The sequence below is a fragment of the Xylocopa sonorina genome, chromosome 14 (assembly GCF_050948175.1).
Source record: "Xylocopa sonorina isolate GNS202 chromosome 14, iyXylSono1_principal, whole genome shotgun sequence".
In the NCBI taxonomy this organism is placed as follows: domain Eukaryota; kingdom Metazoa; phylum Arthropoda; class Insecta; order Hymenoptera; family Apidae; genus Xylocopa; species Xylocopa sonorina.
In genome coordinates, this window is record NC_135206.1 from 3,644,856 (window position 1) to 3,665,811 (window position 20,956).

General features: G+C 46.7%; 2 protein-coding genes across 2 annotated transcripts in view; both read left to right on the forward strand.

The window, feature by feature from the left end:
• Positions 1 to 20,956, forward strand: part of LOC143430438 (monocarboxylate transporter 2-like) — a 185,869-nt gene that overhangs the window by 100,894 nt on the left and 64,019 nt on the right. The window lies entirely within an intron of this gene.
• Positions 10,951 to 11,934, forward strand: LOC143430470 (uncharacterized). Its single transcript, XM_076906777.1, has one exon. It carries the CDS (start codon positions 11,032 to 11,034, stop codon positions 11,932 to 11,934), a length of 903 nt encoding a protein of 300 aa, XP_076762892.1. The 5' UTR covers positions 10,951 to 11,031.

The window sequence follows — 20,956 nt, forward strand, 5'->3', positions numbered from 1 at the left end:
TCGATCCCTGCAAATTCCTTCAGCTCTAAAACCGCGAGACGATCATCTCGTTGTACGAGCGTTCGCGGAATAACAAAATTGCAAACTAACGAGTAACACGAGAGTTAACGCGAGTGTTTCTCTCGTCGTGGCGCATAAAATGGCGGCGATTTAGGGTGGCGTCCGCGCGGCAACCCCCATCGTTAACGTCGCGAGTCGCTCATAGGACCCATAGTCGAACGCTCGTGCGTTCGCGAACGTAACATTTCAATGCGGCAGCTGCCCGCCGTAATTGGTATCCTCGAGGACCCGCATCTTCAAAGTGTCGACGCGTATTCTGCATTGGGAATAAGAAGCTAATAAATAAAAACAGAAGAAGAAGAGGAAGAGAGGAGAAACAAAGGGAGAAACGTGGGCACGCGTCCAATTAAGGCTCCGCGAAAAATCCCCAAAGCTGGCTCTCGCTCGCGCGCGTCGCTTTCAGTTCGATCGCGAATTGTTCCGCTCGAGCCAGCGGAAGAGCAAAAACGATCGATGCGAACATTACGAAAATAATTGGGACGATCCAGCGCGCTTAACCGCGGTTTTTGCGCCACTGCTGCATTAAATTGTGCACGTTCAAGCGTTTTTCCACGTTCGAGAGGGTTCTGGGCTCTGCGAGGGACGTCATCGATCGTCGAAGCGACTCTGACGCTGTTCAAAAATATTCTGAGACGCACAGAGTCGGTCAGAGGGTTTGTGAACGTAGAACAATGTGTAATTGTTCGTTTGCACGTTGATTTTCGTTCGTACGAGCGTGTCTATCGCTTGAACGACGCACGACATCGCTTTCCCCAGCCTTGAAAACCCTTTTTCTGCTCCACGAGTAAATTTCGAGCGAGATCCACCTGCCGTTTTGTTTCCAACCGGATTTCTTGCGTCTCCGTACTCGCTGTTCCATCTCTTTCTTGCCTCGATTATGAATCCCTTCTGTCTTTCGCCACGGTTTTGATATCCGCTTGCGACGATCGCAATTTCTGCAGCCAAAATAGATTTGCAAACATAGAAATGTAACTTGGAGTGACTCGACTAATTTCTTTTTTTTTTTAACGACGCGAGAGGCAGTTGCAACCATCCATCGTGCAGTCTCCACGTAAAATCGTGCAGAGAATCATATTTGCATAAACAAACAGTATAAAACAGCCGATCGAGAAAACGAACCCATCGTCCATGTTTGGAGAACCGCAATTTCCACGAACTCGCCTCTCGCACTTAAAACGATCGTTAATTATAATTAAAACCTACTGAACGCGCTCGTGTGCTTCATAACCGATTAAAAATCAATTTTTCCGTTGAAACAGTCTCCGAGGGAGGCGAAAGGGACTCAGTTAACAGAATACAATCGCGTCATCCTCTCTTGGGAGCTTGATAAAGCCAGATAAGAAGAGATTGCAGCGCGAAATTTAAGAATGTAAAGAAGAGAGAGTGGCAAAAAAAAAAAGAGAAAGATGGAGGAGAGGCGCTAAAAAGGTTGATAATCTTGGCGAGTAATAACGAAGAACAAACCCTCGAAAGGGAGGGCTGCGCCAAGAAGGGACGGATAAGTGCGAATCGAGTTAAGTGAAAGGGAGCAACGAAAGTAGGAAAGGAACGAGAAGAGGAAGAGGAGACAAGGAGATTTCGAAGATAACGCCGGTATAGTGCATCTCCTTGAGGCTCTGACGCCGGTACCTCGTTAATTACACCTCGAACGATCGTAATTATCCCCTGGCGGATAATGAGCCGATTACCAAAGATGGCAGTCGAACTGGGGAAGAAGAAGAGGGGAAAAAAGGAACGACGACCTTTGCGTCGCCGCTATCACTCCGTCATCCTTGGCCAGAGGTGAAAAAAAGGACCCTCGCACTTTTGTTTCAACGTTTTACGGTCTATTTGCGCGCGAGATTTGTCAGAAAGCACATTTTCTCGCGCAATTTGTCCGCTTGACGCTTAAAACAATCCACGTGGATGCTGTTCGTCTTGTCTGGCGAGATAGAATCAATTATTCAATCGCCTCGTACCAGTTTCCATTAATTCATTATCCTCTGAAACCTCTGTCGAAATAAAATCGAACGCTTGGCACTCGTCGTCGAACAGACGCGCATAGTCGCGGAGCAATTTGTCCGACTTAAACACGCGCCATTAAAAATAATCGCGTTTTATTATCGCCAGGAACGCTTGCACGTCGAATGAGAGGTGTATCGACAAAGAAAAGAGTTATTTAAACGTTTTATTATCCCTGGCGAGAAGATCCATAAGTCGCTTGGAAAGAGAGGCGCAGCGGCGAGGTCATGGGTCGCGAGGCGCAACAGTTGGGCTGATGTACGCGTGTCCTTGTCCACGAGGCCTTGACATCCGGTACGCGACCTTACAGGGCGCGTATGGTCGTTTCGAAACAAAAATCCTCGCAATTTTATCCTTTTCGATTTCCATTAATCGCTCACTCGCGTAAATTTTCGCGAACGACGATCCATCACGCTCGATCTGCTCGTAAAACGTAAATCTGCGTACAAATATCGACGATATTTGCAGTTAATACACGCACGAATGTTAATCTCTGTTAAGTTATTTCGTTACCAGAGACAAACTAATTTTTACATTAATCGCTCACTCGCGTGGATTTTCGCGAACGACGATCCATCACGCTCGATCTGCTCGTAAAACGTAAATCTGCGTGCAAATATCGACGATATTTGCAGTTAATACACGCACGAATGTTAATCTCTGTTAAGTTATTTCGTTACCAGAGACAAACTAATTTTTACATTAATCGCTCACTCGCGTGGATTTTCGCGAACGACGATCCATCACGCTCGATCTGCTCGTAAAACGTAAATCTGCGTGCAAATATCGACGATATTTATGGTTAATACACGCACGAATGTTAAGTTATTTCGTTACCAGAGACAAATTAATTTTTAGCAACGATTCGAGCTGTAATTTAGCAGCAATGGCTGCAGCCTTTGCTTGGCCCGCGCGGTACCAAAATGGTCGACGGCTGCCCTTCAATCTCAGCGCCTGCAATTAAACTTATCTGAGTGTTATCTTAGAATATTTAATTTTCGGTGCGCTGGTCAAAGGACCGCGCGTTTGACGATTTAGATAACGCTTTCGAAAGGAACCACGAGGACTTGCATCGCAGGATTTCTCTCGAAGGATCAGGGAAGTCGTAAAACGAAACAAACAGCCTTCGCGCGGAACTCGACAAATCCTGAACGCTCGAGATCGATCGAGGGTGGGTACAGCCGTTCAACCGTCGATCACTTTATCTGATCGAGGATTTCTGATAGTTTTTCTTCGTTAAACTTTGGCGATAAATTAGCTAGTCGCCAGAAACGGTTATTAATGGTAATACGCGAGATATAATTGCGAGGATAAATAAACGTGGCTCTCGATCGCGTTCAATGAGAATAATGGACGATTATTTTGTGGAGTGAAGCCTTTGTTGGTTAATTATCCTCTTTGGGTATCCTTTTCGTTTCTTGTTACATCTGCTGTGAAGAGGAACGCGGATAAAAATTGAGGTTTCGTTGTACGAGTAATTACCAGCTGTTCTGCTGTAACATATGAACTTTCGTGTGCCAACAAAGTAGCTAAATAATTTTATAGAACCTCCAATAATTTAACAAACCTTACACTATATTTAAATAATTTTTATTATAGCAAACAGTAAATTTCGAAATAGTTACTTTATTTCAAATAACAAATATATTTGGTAATAACGATGCTGTTGTTCATCGATTTAACGCGTGTGCTGTCCATCTTCAATCTTGGAGAACCGGAAATGGTGGCTCTAGCAAACCTTCTCCAGCATTTAAATAATTTTTTTACGACAGAAAATTTGGAAATAGTTACTTTGCTTCAAATAACAAATATATTTGGCGATAATAATGTTGGTATTCGTCAATTTAACGCGTGTGCTGTCCATCTTCGATCCTGGAGAACCGGAAACGGTGGTCAGCTCGCAGAGAAACGCCTCGTTTCGGAAATCGCGTGAAGATCGAGGATCGTGCGCCTGGCACAAAGCATTCCGAGCGAAATACCGCACCCCTGGACAGATCCGGGCCGATAGTAACGTGTGCCGTCCTTCGTAGCCACAGTCTTTGTTCGTCCACGTGAAAAATGACTCTGCGAATGATCCGCCTCGCAGTTACATGAAGGACAGGGTTGCATCCGCCGCTGGCGCGATAAATCTCGAGCTTGTGCGCGCAAGAAACTGACCGACAAGAAGCCACGGATCTTCTCGAGCCGAAAACTGGTATCAAAAGCGTTCTCCATTCTTCCTCGAGCGTCCTCTGCTGACTGAACCGCTCGCGAGAAATCGAATTAAGATAATTTCGCGCGCGGCTTCTTCGCAAGTCGATGAGACAGTGGCTTCGACCAACGTGAAGGAAACTTCTGTCGATCGATAAATCTTCCAGCGACGGATCTCGCGCGATCATTGCTCGATGGACGACGCGCCATTGTAGGCGATTTTCTGCAGACGTTTGCGAAGATCGAAAATAAATTCAGGACGATCGAGCTGAGAAAAAAATTAGAATAAAACGTTATTGTCTCTCGAATCGAAACGGAGTTGTGTTGGCGAATGCAACGAACGATTGCGTAAGTTTGCAGCGGTGGTCGTAAAAGTAAACGCGCTGATTAATAAGCGTCGTTACCGTTGCGCAAAGCAGCTTTAAATGAGACGTTAATTAACGGAATAAAGTAATCAGAGAAGCGTAGACAGGATTTAATGAAGAATTCATTATTGAAAGACATAGGCTGGCTGATTTATGACGCGCTCATGGAAATGTAACATCGGGACAGGCTGCGCTTGTATGGCAGTGCCTGTCGCAATTATGACGTTACGTAACCAAATTATACTGCTTGTTCAAAAACGTAATAATCCGTGGACGAAAAAAAAGGAACAAAAAATTCTCGAGCTTTTTGCAACGTCCCTTGGCTCTTACATAATTATCACTGCGTGTTATTGCTTCAATGAAGTTAATAATATTAATAGCAATTACGTGAGACGCGTCTCTTCGTTAAAGAATCACCAAATAATCTTTATTAGATTCTTTTGAGAACAGATCAGAATTATTTTCTAACGCTACGCGAAACAGAGCGCGTCTACGATTTAAAAACACTTCAGCACTGTTGGTAATCAAAACGTTAGTCGTTTTATAGTAATTCTGAGATCTATCGACGCAATGTTTCGACGCCAAATGATTTCTACGATTCTTCTGAGAAAATTAGAAATATTTTCTAAGGCAGTGCGTTCAGTCCTTTGAAATCAAAATTATTTTTTAACGCTATGCGAAACAGAGCGCGTCTACGATTTAAAAACACTTCAGCACTGTTGATAATCGAAACGTTACTCGTTTTATAATAATTCAGAGATTTGTCGACGTGATCTTTCGACGCCAAATAATCTCTACGATTTTTCTCAGAAAATTAGAATTATTTTCTAACGCTACGCGTTTATAATTCAGAGATCAATCGACGCAATCTTTCGACTGAGAAACCCTTCAGCATCGTCAATAATCGAAACGTTACACGTTTCAGCAACCAGTTAGCAGAATTCTTCGTCATCGAAGTCCTCGAGGCGACTCTGGTCCCGCGTAATTCCAGGAAAACAGGGTGGTCAGCGATAATCTCAGCAAGGTCGGGCACGCGGCATGGAAAACGACAACCCCGTTGTCGGAACGACGTGTCCAGGATCATTAATCAACGTAGCGCTCCGCTAGCCGCGATGAAGCCGTAAAATGTTGGTCGTTTTGCGCTTAAACGAGCTTCTGCATCGTAGTGGAGTCCTGCGCCTCGCGTTCGCCAAGTAATCGCAACGTGGCACGCGTGGCGACGCCAGCCACGAGAGGACACGACGACACGTCTCCTCGAGGACGCTTCTCGCTCTCCTCGTTTTTTCATCTCCACCCAGAGACGCGTCGATATCAATCTCTGACTGCGTAAATCGCAATGTTGCGAAATCCACCCATCTCGAACATTAAAGGACCCTTTTCGAAGAGGGTTGAACGTTGCTTAAATGAATTCCGCGTGACGCACCGATAAATTATCAACGCGAGTGCGTGGCAGCCGCACAAACCATTTACTCGCGATGATAAATCGCGCCCAGCCAGCCGCAATAAGCCAGATTCACACCTTGTCCATTATCCGAGCTGCGAAAAATCATGGCTCGTGTAAATCCGTGTGACACAGCGTATACTTTATGGGCTAATTAAAGTCCCCTCGGATGGCTCGATACCTCGGATATTACACCTGCGAGTAATGCTCTCTCGCGTGCGGCGGTGAGGAGGCTGGAAAAATCAGCAGCCGTGTTGTTAACGCGAATTTATCTCCGCGATTTATATCGCGCGAAGGTGAACCTGTTGGAACAATGTGCACGCGTAGCGCAAAATCCGCGAGGAGACGCGCGCTGTTCCTTCTTCGTTCATCGTCTCCGCGGCCTGGAACGATAAATTCATTCATGCCAGCAGCCGTTTCTGTCGTACGACGCCTCGACACCAGCCCATGCCTCGCGAATTGTTACGTCGATCGAGATAATCGCGATCGTTGCTGTCGTACGCTTGTAACATTGTGCTGGAGCCTCGCTGTTGGGGTCCTCTTTACTCTGCTGCTTGTTAAAATCAATTTTTCCAACTTCAACATTTTCTAAAAAAAAGATAGATCCAGTTTGTGGTTAATTAATGATGTGACAGCATCAGATCTGGCATTCTTTGAATTTGTGGAAATCAGCAGCACATCTGAAAATGTCGCAACGAGGAAAAATGTACTGAGTTGGGTTCCTCTTGATTCTGCTGCTCGTTAAAATCAATTTTTCCAACTTCAAAATTTTCTAAAAAATAGATCGACGATGTTTGTGGTTAATTAATAATGAAACAGCATCGATCTGGCATTCTTTAAATTTGTGGAAATTAGCAGCACATCTCAAAGTGTTGAAACGAGGAAAAATGTGCTGAAGAATTCGCTAGTAACGCTTGGAATCCGCGTGTAACCTGCAATGGCATGTGTTTGGGTACGTAGTCGATATCCAGTACCTGTTCAACGTTCCAAGGGCTCATTCACGCTCGCAGTGCGCCATATGCTTGGTCGATTAGGTTATGGGTAGCTGCAGCAACCCCACGCGAGCCAAGAAGGTGTACGCGCGCGTGAATTCCCACCCTCGAGCGTTGGCCCCTTCTGGCCACCCCTCGAGCGGTACCTGCGTTGTTGCACGACATATGCCAGCCGGCTACGGAATGCCAGCACGTGGAAATCGATATTCCAGGGACCTGTTTACTCGATTCTCTCCCTTTCGTGCGTTTCGCGTAACGACAGAGTCGTACGAACGGCTGAGCCTTCGAACGAACTCTCAGAGTACTCTTTTAATCGAGCTTCTTCGCTCCATTAATTAGCTGGGTACGTTCTCATCAAGGGGAGCAGAGGGAAGCTGCTTCTCAGCCTCGCTTCGACCACTAAAAGGAACGCTAAGTCACAAGCACGCCCTTTGACAATGGCCACGATGTATCTGGCGTCTGTCAATCTTCCTTGGACTTTTTACGAGTGCAACGATATTTAAAAAAAATATAAACGTCCATATAACTTAATATTTGTTGCTGTGAAAAAGAATTGAGACTAGTTGAGTAGGTACACGGCTTATTTCTCGAACCAGAGAGTTTTTAATCTCTATGATCAGTCGTAACAACGATCCTCCGGTTCCTAGATCAAAGCTCGAGGCGAAGGTGGTCGAAATCGCGGCTAAAACGACCACGAGGCAACGTAATGCAAGGGTTAAAGGAGAAAATTGAAGTTGCCTGGCCCGTCGCATCGCTCATCCCGCCACTTGGACTGGTAATTAATTTCACGATAATTAGCGGCGATGTGGCGAGGCTAGACTGGCCGTCGTGGTCCAGGAATATAATTACAGAATAAATTCTCGAGTCAAACAGTCAAGGCGATGTCCAACGTTCTGGAAAATATCCTTTTCCTCTCCCTTTCAGCCTGCCATATTTCTTCCACCCCCTCCCTCTCGACTCTGCTCGAATCACGCGAGATAAAAGAGCGCAGAATTGAAACTGTCTCCTTATTTGGCGATCGCTGGCAATTAAACGGGACTGTAATTACTCGCGCGTGTTACTTGCGTAATATAAACGAGCGTGCACGCGTAAATCACCCTCTGGCTGGCAACAATGTTCGAGGAGGGTTGCTGGTCGCGCGAGGAGGACGATAGAAAAGCGAGAGAATTAAACTGAGGCTGTTAGCCGTAATTTAAAATCGTGTCGTTCGATATTGAAGGTTGTAAGAATGGAGAAAAAAAATTGTGAACGAACAAAGCGGTCGAAAATTGTAATACTCGACTCGCAGCTGCTGCAAGAGTAACGAGACAGCAAAATAACGAGAGAGTAATTAACTGGATGCGGTCCCAGTTAATGACACCACTCAATATTCGCGGCGACAAAGTTGAGGCGCTCGTATTTATGTCCTCGAGAGGAACAAAAATTAATAGTTAGCGTAACGGGACCGCGAGTGGCGTTCCTTAAAAAAACAGGTTGCCGCATACATCAGCAGAAGCCTCTACGAACGACAATAATGCCGGTACCTGCAACATTGTGGTCGAGAATTTGTCGACCGGTTAGAGTTCGTGCCAGAGAAAGAATACTGCGGGCAGAGTCGTAAATCTTCGCGCTGGCTCCTCGCTGTTAGGATCCTTAAAGAAGGAATCGAGCTCTCCTGGAGGAAGGACTCCTCCTAAGCGCACAGGACGAACTACCTGCTGGTAATTGACCCCAGCGATCTACGCTTTAAAATAACACTCTGTTCTACTTTTCACACTTGGAAGGTTGGCGAGCAACCGTATCCTTTGCCTCATCAATTCTCTAACCCGCTCTTGGTGTGTATCGACTCATCAAACTTATTTACTGCAAAGGATAATTAAGATTTCAATAAGATTAGCTGGTCTCTACTTGGAGTGTACTGGATTTTTTGATACAAACGAAGATGGAATACAATCGAGGATGAGTGCGGCATGAAAAATGGCAGCAAAGAGTGTCGAAGGACGCGTCAGTCCCTGGCAGTCGTAAAATTCGTACGAGGATTCTCTCTCTCTCTCCACCTTATCGCGTGTTATCGACGTTACACGCGTACCTGGCTACAGCTTAGTTTAAAGCGGCGACGCGTTCGTTTATCTGCTGAAATCCACCGTCAGACGACACATTCGGCCTTTGGATATTTATCACAGCGTCCACGCGCGCAGCTCGCGCAGGAGAGCGTGCAGTGGCCCTCGCAGCGGCCCATACGCGCCGCTTTTTCACCAACGAACGAAGACGAACCGCCTCGGATGAACAGAGACGAAACCACGTGGAAGAGAGAACGTAAAAAAGGAGGGAGACAGAGAGTGCGCCGTTAAAGGAGAAAAAAAACGGAGAAAGGAACAGGGCATATACCTGTTCCACGCGTGAGCGCGCGCACACTCGCGCACATCCTCCCCTTTAAGCACGAGACTCGAGCGAGCACACGTGCGCCCCAGTACACGCACGCAGAGCCACGCACGTACGCGCACGCTTCGTATACAGCGGATAAAACCGAGAGCTGAGTCAAAGTGGGGGTAAGGCCCTCTGGATGGGGCACGGCGCGCGCCACGAGGCGAAAGTGGGGGCAACGGCTCACGTCTTCCACCCCCTGGCCCCTCCGCCGCCGCTTGTGTGCCCATAACGCTGCTGCCCCCAACTTCCCTGCCTCCACTTGGGCCCACATATCCTCCGTATCCCCTTACTCCACTCACGCGACCAGTACCTTCTTCTTTCCAGCGTAGCTTCTCTTCAACCGCCACCCCCTCCTCCGGTTTCTCTTCTCGCCTCGTCCTCGTCTGGTGCCTCGGACGAGAGCAAGATCAGCGAGATCCTCTCTCTCTCGACCAGCTCACTCGGTCTCTGGACCAGCTTTTCTTTCTCCCGGTAACTGTCCAAATTTCGATCCCTGAGACACTGCCAGGCGCGTGGGGATGCGGACCCTTCTTGCGCGCGAGGACAGTGTCTCTCACCGCGAGTCTCCATTGAGGAGCGTCGCGAGGAACTCGCGCAGAGGGTGGCGATCGAGCTTCGTGGAACGGGATGAATGAACGCGATCGTGACGCGGGTTCTTCGTGTCCTCGATTTCGTGGAACCTCGTCTGTTGGCTCGACTTTCGCGACAATTAGTTGGGCGATCGGATGAATTTCTTGCGTGCGATAATTTTAAACGCGATTCTGCGGACGAGTTGTACGAAGTGGCGTCGATGGCGGTTCGTTCATGCGTTTCGATTCACCCTTTCCTTTCATCCGGTCGCTGCTATTCCTCGATACGGAAATTTGCTTTGCGATGCGTGGAATATCGAGCACGAGCCGTTTGCGCGACTTCCAAGAAAGCTGAACCGCGAGTCGACTTATCGTCCTGATAACGGCACGACTGGTATCATCTTTAAATATCCGAACGAGCAAACAGATTGGAGCGCTCGCAAAAGCGGGAGGGCGATTCACGAAGATGAGAATCTCTTGCGTTGTAGGGCCTTTGGATCGACAGTGGTGGGGACGTGGCAGGGGTATGAGGCGCTGGAAGCCAGTAGGGTGGGAAGGAAGGGGAGAGAGGAGGACGATGGGGGTTTAGGGCCTGAGATCGAGTATGGGACCAAGCGGTGGGGATAGGCGCGTGCCCGCCCTGGCTATATAAGGCCTCGAACCCTTCTTAGTAAGGCATTTCGGGAGCCAGGTCCGTACAGTTAGCATCGAGGGTGCGGTTTACATTTCGAGACTCACGTAACCATCGTCTGGTCGCACAGTGTTCTTCGCAGCAGTAGTCCCTTGTTTTCGTTCCTCGAATCATCCCAGAGAACGCGTCGCGCGTACACTCGATCAAGAGTAGAAGGGGGACCAGTTTAGAGAGGGTTAAAACCGTGGCGGTAGATCGCTCGCGTGCAGAGTCGCACCTCGAGCAGGAGGTACATTGAGGATTCTATTTCTCAAGGCCACCCGGCACGCGCTGCCGCGCACTCCTGCTCTCGTAGTGGGGGCATCGAATCAGTGATATGACCTTAGTGGGATCGAAGGAGGGGAACGTATTGCCCATCATGCTCAGCGTGCAGCAACAGCATCATCACCACAGCCTGCACGGCTCGTCCGCGACCAGTGCGCAAACCCATCGCGGCAATGTGATCGTATCCACCAGCAGCATGCCTGCCAATGACATCAAGATCCAGCAGCACGGTTGTAAACGCTCGAAAATTTACGGCCAGCCGACTGGGCCGTATGGCACGGTCCCGCATCAGCCTGCGTCCGTCGCGAGGCGAAACGCACGCGAACGGAACCGCGTGAAACAGGTGAACAACGGATTCGCCACTCTCAGACAGCACATACCGCAGAGCGTCGCGCAGGCTCTTGGCGGAAGTACAGCTGGCACTCACGGCGGGTCCAGAGCTGGTAGCAAGAAACTGTCCAAGGTCGAGACGTTGAGGATGGCTGTGGAGTACATCAGGAGTCTGCAGCGTCTTCTGGAGGAGCACGACAGCGGCTCAGACGTGACCAGTGTGTCCTCGCCGACCTCGTCGCCACCCTCGTCCGCTTCCTCAGCTTCTTCGACGTGTAGCTCGAGCAACGGTGTTGGTATCGACTCGAATCATCGAGCCACTGAACTGAGACTTCGTGGCAACGTGAACAACGAGCTGAGACATCATAGTAATTCTGAGTTGCATCGACATCAGCATCTGAGGCAGAATCCAAGCCCCACGTTCGTGCCTGCACCCTGTTCTGAGGCCTCCAGTTCGCCAACGCCGAGTTTCGTGTCTGAGGCGTCGTCAGCTGGCAGTCAAGGGTACGGCACGTCAGGAACGCTGTACGCTGCGCATTCTGATGGTTACGATAATTACGAACCAATGAGCCCAGAGGACGAAGAGCTGTTGGATGTCATTTCTTGGTGGCAGCAAAGTCAATGAGAGAACTGGTGCCTGCGTTGGCTTCGATCTGGTCCCTTTCTCGTCTCGAAGGTACGTGTCGTGTCGCATCCAACTCTCTTTCTCTTTTAATATTTTCGATACTTTTCGATTCAGTGAACTCTCGCGCGAGATGCACCAGTTTAATTGCGAAAGATAAAATGCTTCGAGGAAATAAAAAGAAGAGGCGTGGATGGAAAGGTTCGCTGCTTTTCCACGAGAACGACCACGAAAGCGATCAAACGTTCGAGTTATTCAACCGAACGGTGAACGGTTGCGTCACATTCAGGATATTTTCTTTTTTTTCCCCCCCTCTCGAGAAGTTTCTCACCTCCCTCGCCTCTCTCAGACCGTAAATTTCGCCCGTGAGGTAACATCCGCGTTACGGAGGAAGTTCAAAGAAATTTCCGACCAGATTTGTGACCTTGCCCCGTGACAATGGCGCGCGCGACCCCTCGCTGAAACTCCAGCCATTCAAATCGCAGACTCCATTCAGAGGGGCACCGAGTATACATTCGAGAAGCGACGCTTTTGTGCCCGATTTCTTTCACTCTCTACCAACACGCGTGCACACGGCTCGCGTGTACGTGTGCTGGTCCCTCTACCGTTTTTTTTTTATTCTTCCATCATCCCTCCTCACCCTTCAACCTTCAGAGTCATCGAATTCGTCTGCTCTGGAAGTTTCGCCACCTTTTCTCGAATTCGAAAATTCATATTTTTGTATTAAGATTAGAGGCTTCTTGTGCTGGTCCCTCTACCGTTTTTTCTTTTTTTTTTTTATTCTTCCATCATCCCTCCTCACCCTTCAACCTTCAGAGTCATCGAATTCGTCTGCTCTGAAAGTTTTGCCACCTTTTCTCGAATTCGAAAATTCATATTTTTGTATTAAGATTAGAGGCTTCTTGTGCTGGTCCCTCTACGTTTTTTCTTTTTTTTTTTATTCTTCCATCATCCCTCCTCACCCTTCAACCTTCACAGTCATCGAATTCGTGTGCTTTGAACATTTTTGCCAGCTTTTCTCGAATTGAAAGATTCATATTTGTGTTGTATTAATTTAGAGGCTTGTTTGTTTGATTGTTGTCAACGTGTGACTCGTTTAGAAATTATCAGAAAGATTTCAATCTCGTAATTTTCCGTTTCAACCCCAAACGTTGCTTCCCGCGGATTTTTGCCTCCCCTGTCCGCCGTCCCGGTTTATTTTTCGGTTCATTCGCCTCTTCCCTCCTCGTTTCTCAACCGCGTCTCTCTCGCTCGCTCTCTCCTCGACAAGAGACGATTTCGTCTGCTGCGTTTAACCTGAATGCATCTTTCAGGATATTTCAGTCCCCCTTTGTGGGTTTTTCAACCGGTACGCTATTCTTCTCTCTTTCTGTCTGCCGTCCCCTCCTCCTCTGGCCCCCAGTCTCCTTCAACTTGTTCTTTTTCGCTCTCTACCCGCTGGTAAAACCGCCCTTACCTGAAATCATCCCCTCTATACCTGTCAGTGTCTCCTGGCGGACCTCGCAATCCCAATTTCCACGGGAATAAATTTATAAAACTGGTATTGAACGCGCTCGTGAATTATAGCTGAACGTTCTCCAGTGGGAATAATCGAGATCGAGGATCGTTGTCGAAGCATTTTCTCTCTCGTCGAGGCTCGATTGCAGGCGACCTGTGCGCTAACGTGGACATTTGTTCGTTTTCTTTTGCAGAAGTGGCTGGTCGAGGTGCCTGGGCACGCGTGACGGGTCGAAGGGACCTGAAGGGAGGCGAACAGTGGCTGTTCCGTGCACTGTGATCTAGTCATATTTCAATATTGTTGTACAGACGAATCGAGAGAGTCACGTCGGTTCTGTCGTTCGATTTAGGGGTGGTTTTGGGGGGAGACGCGCTTTGGCGGTCTCTCTGTCCATCGCACATCATTTGTACATACGAAACGGGTTTTAGAGAACGTTTGGCAGCGTCCACGCGATGTCGTATCGACATTGACAGGGTTTTGGGGTGGATTCATGCGATCGCGCGTCCTCGAAGGATGCGAAGCATTCCAGAGTGCCTTATTCGAATTCGTAACCTTTGAAATCGAAAGAGTATACGCGCGTTCTCGTATTCTTGTGTAAAATATCGTATCGCAACGTCGAGATGTAAATTCAGAGAATCGATGAAATATTTATAACTACTCGCGAGGTAAAATTAACTCGAAACGTGCCTGATTGTACTATAACGATTTGTAATAATGTTATGCGTGTCGAGGACGAAATTGAAGCGTGAAGATCGTCGATGCTCACGTTCGAGAGCGAATAGTGCCTTCTTGTAAATATAAAATAAAAAATAATTCGTTAAATATATTGACCAACGTTATGGAAAAAAATGTTACGAGAAATCTGATTATTTCCTGATGCGATCCTCGTCTTCTAAGCTCCACGGCAAACCAACCCCCTCCACGATGTTTTATTATTATTATCGACTTTATTAGAAAGTTCTCAGCGTTTTAAACAAACGCTGAAGCCTCGCAGTAAAGTATGAAACGCTGGGGTGATTTATTTGCACCGTGGTCGGTTGAAATTTCGTTTACACCTGACCAAGGCGAGTCGAGAGTCAGGTACAACGAGCAGAATCCACGAAGAATGCTCATTGTTGGGGCAGTAACGGTACCGATCGGTTGAAACGCGTCTCGATCGCGTGGAATCGATCCTCCTCCTGTTCAATAAACGAATCGCAACGACTGTTGGTGTCGTTTTCCCAGGTAGATCCCCTGTTACTAACCTGTCCTAACGGGCCCAGATAGTTTTAGGTACAAATCCGTTGGCCAGGTATCGATCGATCGTTAAGCTTCGTTGGTCTTAAGCGACGTTGCTCGACCTCGAGGGGCGTTCGAAATATATTTATTATTCCAAACGAACTGTGAATAAACGTATTAATGATTTATGAGAGCATGCACGAGTTGTAGAAATTTTAATTGAAGCCTTTCTGACGTTGAGAGGATCGTCGATCGTTTGTGAATCGATCTGATGTGAAAAGAGTGCATATATTAATTAAATTAGTATTTGTGGAAAGGTCTGAGTGTCTGTCTTCTCTTTTTTTATTTTAAAATAGCAATAATTGTGAAGCATCGTCGAGGAGTATCGTCGAGGGTCTCTTTCGAGCACTTTATCTCCACGTTTGGCCAGCGATACTTTGTTGCATCGATAGGAAGAGCAAATTCAAGGCATAAATCGAGCATTGTCGCGCGATACAAAGAGCCCTTTTGTTGGGAATAATTGACGAGCTACTCGTTTTCGTCGAGTCTATAATCTATAAATATTATGTGCGATTTATAGAAACATTCTTGTTTCAAATATCTTTTCGTTTCGCTAGTTAAATTCACGCTGGCAAATTTATGCATTGCGATAATTCTTCTCTGTTTAATTTCTTATAATTACTATCGATTAATGGTAACGTGAGCGTTCTTACAGTGCTGTGCAAAAGTTCTTCAAGAAAGTGTGTTATTAAGGGTAGCTGGCATTTTAATTCTCTGACTTGAAGACTTGCAACTCTTTTACCATATTAAACAGCTATTTATGGGGGTTGTTGGCCTCTTAATTCTCTAACTTGAAGATTTGCGACTCTTTTAACATATTAAACAGCAGCTTTGCATCTTCTCAATGAACAGTACACAACATTCAACACCTAATTCCCTCAAAAATAAAAAATTGCACCCAAGAAACCACCCTCTGCAACACTCCACTCAAAAATGAACTTTCTGGCAGCAGAACGATCAGCAAACCAAATATTCCTCAACGATACTTCGAATAGCCCTCGACGAAGGTTCAAAGAAACTTTTGCAGCGCACTGTACGACGCGCTGGAAACCGCAGATCGTGCAACGCGTCCTTACATCGTCGATTTCGGTTGATTTACGTCCGTTGTGGTCCCAAAAGCCGAGCAAGCGACGACAGGAGAACGATCGCCGCGATTTGGACAGGTTATTTACTTAAAAACCGCAAGGACAACGGACAGGGATAATCGAGGGTGGGCTACGCCCTTCCGCGGCGCGCTCTCGCGAAAGAAAACGCCTCGAAGAGGGGCGTACATCAGCTGGGGTCAATGATTGCCAGTTGCGTTTCGGAAAATCGTCCGAAGAAACGTTCCCGTTTCACGGGGATCGCTCGTCGACTGTCATTACCAGTCGTTAGTACCAGCGTAATGACACAGTGCCAGGAACCTGCAGTTTACTCGCTGAAAACCGCCATTACTCTAAATAGATACGTTAAACCGAACTATACTCGAGCAACACGAAGAATCGAACATCATCTGAGAAGAATTTGACGCTGAAAATTGTTACAATTATTATTGTCATCGATGAAGACACTTTCAATGACTAAAACAGAGGTACATCGTTCTTCGAGCAATGAAAAAAGGGGGTGAGAAGCTCGTTTCTATCGCGTGAATGTATTTTCGAGCAACACGAAGAATCGAACATCATCTGAGAAGAATTTGACGCTGAAAATTGTTACAATTACCATTGTCATCGACGAAGACACTTTCAGTGACTAAAACAGAGAGGAACATCGTTCTTCGAGCAATCTTAAATGTTGAGTGAATGAAAGAAGAGGGTGAGAACGTTGGAAGAGGTACGTGTTAGGCGAGAAAGCTCGTCTCTATCGCGTGAACGCATTAGCAGGGCACGTAATGTAGGCACGCGTTACCTGGAAATCTCTCGTTGGCGTCCGCGCGAGTAAATCCTCTTATCCGCATCGATGACGTCCGACCAGACGAGGAACACGACGCGAGGACGTACGCGGAACGATCGAATCGACGCTGTAACTCGCCTCGCTGCTGCGAGCGGGTTTAAAAGGACCCTCGCGTTCCTCCTCGAGGGTGCATTAAGCATACGAACCGCCACGAGATCCGTCTAGCCGGTAAGGAACGACCAGAAGACGCTCGTCGTCGCCTCGTTACCGCCTCGCCCACCCTCTTTAAAAAAGGGGCACGTTCAATTGGATTTGAATTTCGAGATTTATTGCGCGGAGCCGCTTCGAGGAACTCTCAGCTCGACGATTCTTTTAATCTTGCGCTGCCTCTCTCGATTTATTGCGCCAATGGAAGCCATGGTGCTTCTCGATCGATCGTTGATGGCGTAATTAAGGGTTGCACGCTCGAAATGGCGCGCGTTGGTACGCGTTTCCGTGTTCGAGCTTGCGTTCAAGGGTTGCTGAGGTTCGATTGAAGCTGAAGTGGAATTTTCTTGTGCAAATTTTTTATTTACGTTCCATATTGTCAGCTTAGTCTGCAAACGCTCAAAATGGCACATTTCTGTGTTTGAATTCCACTCAAAATGGCGCGTTTCTATGTTGGAGTTCCAAGTATCTTGTGTTTTAAGGGTTGCTGAGTGTCAATTGAAGCTGAAGTGGAATTTTAATATGCAAATTTGATTAAATCGCGCCACTCAGCTGAGATTTTATGATTTTCATCCTCGAATACTTGTACACTTTAATATTTTTCAAAGTCCCCTCGTTCTCAGCCGTAAAAGTCGCAAATAGGATTCGAGCGTCGATACCAGCGATATTCCTCCATCAAGCATTATTCGAAACCGATCCTCTTGCAGCGTCGTTAATGGAATCCAGCCATTATACGCTCGATCGAGCGGGTTGTTCGCTTTCTTCGTTATTAAATCCCACGTTCCAGATTAGTTAATACATTCCCCAAGGGTTCTCTCGCCTTTTTTAGCGGCGTTTCTTCAAACGAACCAGCGTTTGGTGAAACGAATAAAGATAGCTACAAAATGTCCCAATGAGAGGTCGAATCGAGGCTCGAATGCTTCTCGATAGAAATCGCGATAACAGAATCGATGGCGACGGTAATTGCTGTTGATGCGCTCGAAATTATACGCGTAAGGATGTTTTTCAAATGTACGTGTATTGTTTCGAAAGATTCTCTGCTAAATTTCTTCCATGGAATCTTGATCGATTGCTTTGAGAAAAGAAAGAGCGGAAGTGGAAGACGAGGGTTCGCATAATCTCGTTCGAAGTACACGCGACGTTCTCCATAAAAATTCATCGTCCACAATGTTTGTACGCTCACCAAATGATACTTGACTGGCTGGTTGGCGAAATTCGATCGATGTAAAATATAATCTTGTCGAATACAGTGACAAGTGATTTTTTAAATTTCATTTTACAGGATTTCTGTAAATTGCAAGCACTTTCTGCCAGGATATTCCTGTTTATCACAGTTGGATGTGCAATTATAATCTTCGAGAAATGATTGAGAGCGTCTCTGAAGAAATTTAATTTTAACTTCAGCGAATCCTTCTTCATTATCCATCGAAGTATCAAATGTGGAGCAAGCAGGTTACAGAAAATTGTTACACACTTTGCTAGCAACTTTGGTTAACGTTTGGCGAGCACGAAGAACCGCGAGGATCGAGAGAGGGCTTTCAGACGACTGATATGTTAATTGCGACAGGCGCGTAATTTATTCCCGTCGGTTTCAGCGGCGTTTTGCTCGTCATTTATCTCGAGCGCGAGATTTTCGCGGAGAGTAGCAGGTCCCTGAGGAACGAGTCCATAATATATTCCTCGTGGCCCGCCTCCTGCTTAACCCACCCTCGATCCACGGTTCGACGATGCACGACGATGCACACACTTGCCAACTGCGCCCAGTCGAATAATTAAAAGCAAGTTTCGCTCCTTCGCGACTTGTCCCGTTAGATCAGAAGCCACGCGTGGAATTATAAACGCGCGATATCAAGTATACCCCCATCGATAACGATTCCTGCGACAGAATCGATTTAATATTCATGAACGCGCGGCTCACTCTCGACGATTTGTAGAATACGAGAGCAGAGATTGATTATTATCCACGCGACTGCGAAGATGTTATTAGCTGACATGTAAATTGCTCGCGAATGCCTCTTCGTTGAGATATATTTACGTAGTACATTGTGAAATATTTCTGTCTACACTTTCTGCACCCTCTCGGTGCAAAGTGCAGAGTTTCTAAGCGTTAATTTTTATTTTAAAGTAAGTCGTGTGCTGAGAGAAGCGCACGTTTGATACACGAGTAAATCGCTTGCGAATGCTTCGATGCGAGCCTCTTCTTTGCGATATATTTACATAATTCATCGTGAAATATTGCAATCTACACTTTCTGCACCCTCTCAGTGCAAAGAGCAAAATTTCTAAGCGTCAAATTCGAGTTTAAAGTAACTCGTGTGCTGAAAGAAACGCAGAGATTGCTTCGTCCCACGCACACACCTGATCCACGATGGTCAGGGTTAATGAAATCGTCATCGAACGGCCGGAAGCGATCATGAAAAGCATCCCCTGGCGGTCAACAATGGCGCACAGTCGTGACACGAAGCGCTCCACAATCGCACGTCGTTCCTTCTCCACTTCGATTCCATTTAGCCAGAGTTTTCCGTCGCGTGAATGGCGTCGGGGGTGTAAAAAGCGAAGGTGGTGCGCGCGAGAATGAAAGGGGGCCCAGCTCGTGCCCTCGCGCGTCTTACAAATTCGCCACGAGTGTCGTGGGTGGTCGACGCTCCACAGCTTCCTCGAGGGACGCGCCAGGATTCCACCGCCTTTCGCCTGGAATTCGTCCTGCGAGATACAATCGAGACGCTGACGATCGCCGTTGGCGAACTTCGACCAGCCTTCGTTTTCGAGACATTTACGACCTCGCGACGATCTACTGCTTCCCATTGAAATATCCGTGGACCAAAGATCGAACTGCGCTCCTCAGGGACCAATTAAACCTTGCTACGTAGATTCTCACATTTTTTATTGTTCTATGAAGTCTGAAAATTGTCAAAATTATATCTGTTTGCGTTTGTACAGTGTATTAAGTGAGTGTAAGCAGTTCATCTTCTTTCTATCCAAAACCAACCCCTATTCTAAGTCTCTGTTTAATGACATCACTTTTTATTATTCCACCAAGCTTATTTACAGATTTTCTTGCAAGTGATTGTCAAAATTACAACCCTTCTACAGTGCACCAAGTGAGAGTAACCAGTTCATCTTCTTTCTATCCAAAACCAACCCCTATTCTAAGTCTCTGCTTAATGACATCACTTTTGATTATTCCACCAAGCTTATTTGAAGACTTCATTGCGAATGATTGTCAAAATTACAACTCTCTGTGTTTCTACAGTGTACTAAGTGAGAGTAACCAGTTCATTTTCTTTTTCACCAAAAGCAACCCCTATCCTCCACTAATACCACAAGTAAGACATCACCCGCCACGACACATTCACGACGATACAAGCGACAAGATAACAAGATCGATACTCCAGTTTCTGCCTCGTGCAGCCAGACGAACAGCATCCCCCGCTGCTCGACGCACAACCCACCATCGTCAGATCGAAGAGATCGAGCTCGCACGGAAGACAAAGCTGAAGCTTTGTAGACAATGTCCCGCTGCGGTCGCTCGAATTTCAGATGACCGATGAGACGCTCGCTGGACGCCACCAGGAGCATTCTTGGGAAATGGGATAGAATCTACGCGACGCTGGCAGGGCTCGTTGTGATTTAAACCAGCTGAGATGAAGATCACACGTCGCGTTTGTCTCTTCTACTAGAATTGTTCAACCCATCTGGAGAGCTACTCAAAATTGAAATAACAAGGTCGAAAATTTCAAAGCCTCTACACGAGCCTCTACATCAATATTTGCGAATTTTGCAAGCTACTGGAAAAATAAGATAAATTGAAGTGGAAAGAAGAAGCCAATAATGATGAGCACTGCCATTAGAATTTCAGAACGCATTTGGAGAGCAATTCAAGATTAAACTAACAAATTTGCAAATTTTGAAGCCTCTTCGACTTTGCATCGATCTTTCACTCGATACTCGCGAATTTTGCGAGCCACTGGAAAAATAAGATAAATCAAAGCGAATAACGACGAGCACCGCCACAAGAATTTAAAAACGCATCTGCACAGCGATCCAAAATGAAACCAACTAATTTGCAAATCTCGAAGCCTCTATGCATCTCGAAGCATCAACCTTCCACTTGATACTCGCGAATTTTGCGATCCACTGGAAAAGTAAGATAAATCAAAGCGAATAACG

Bases quoted from the DNA above. Each gene is read 5' to 3' on its own strand.
- LOC143430470 (XM_076906777.1), top strand. From the start codon at position 11,032: ATGACCTTAGTGGGATCGAAGGAGGGGAACGTATTGCCCATCATGCTC.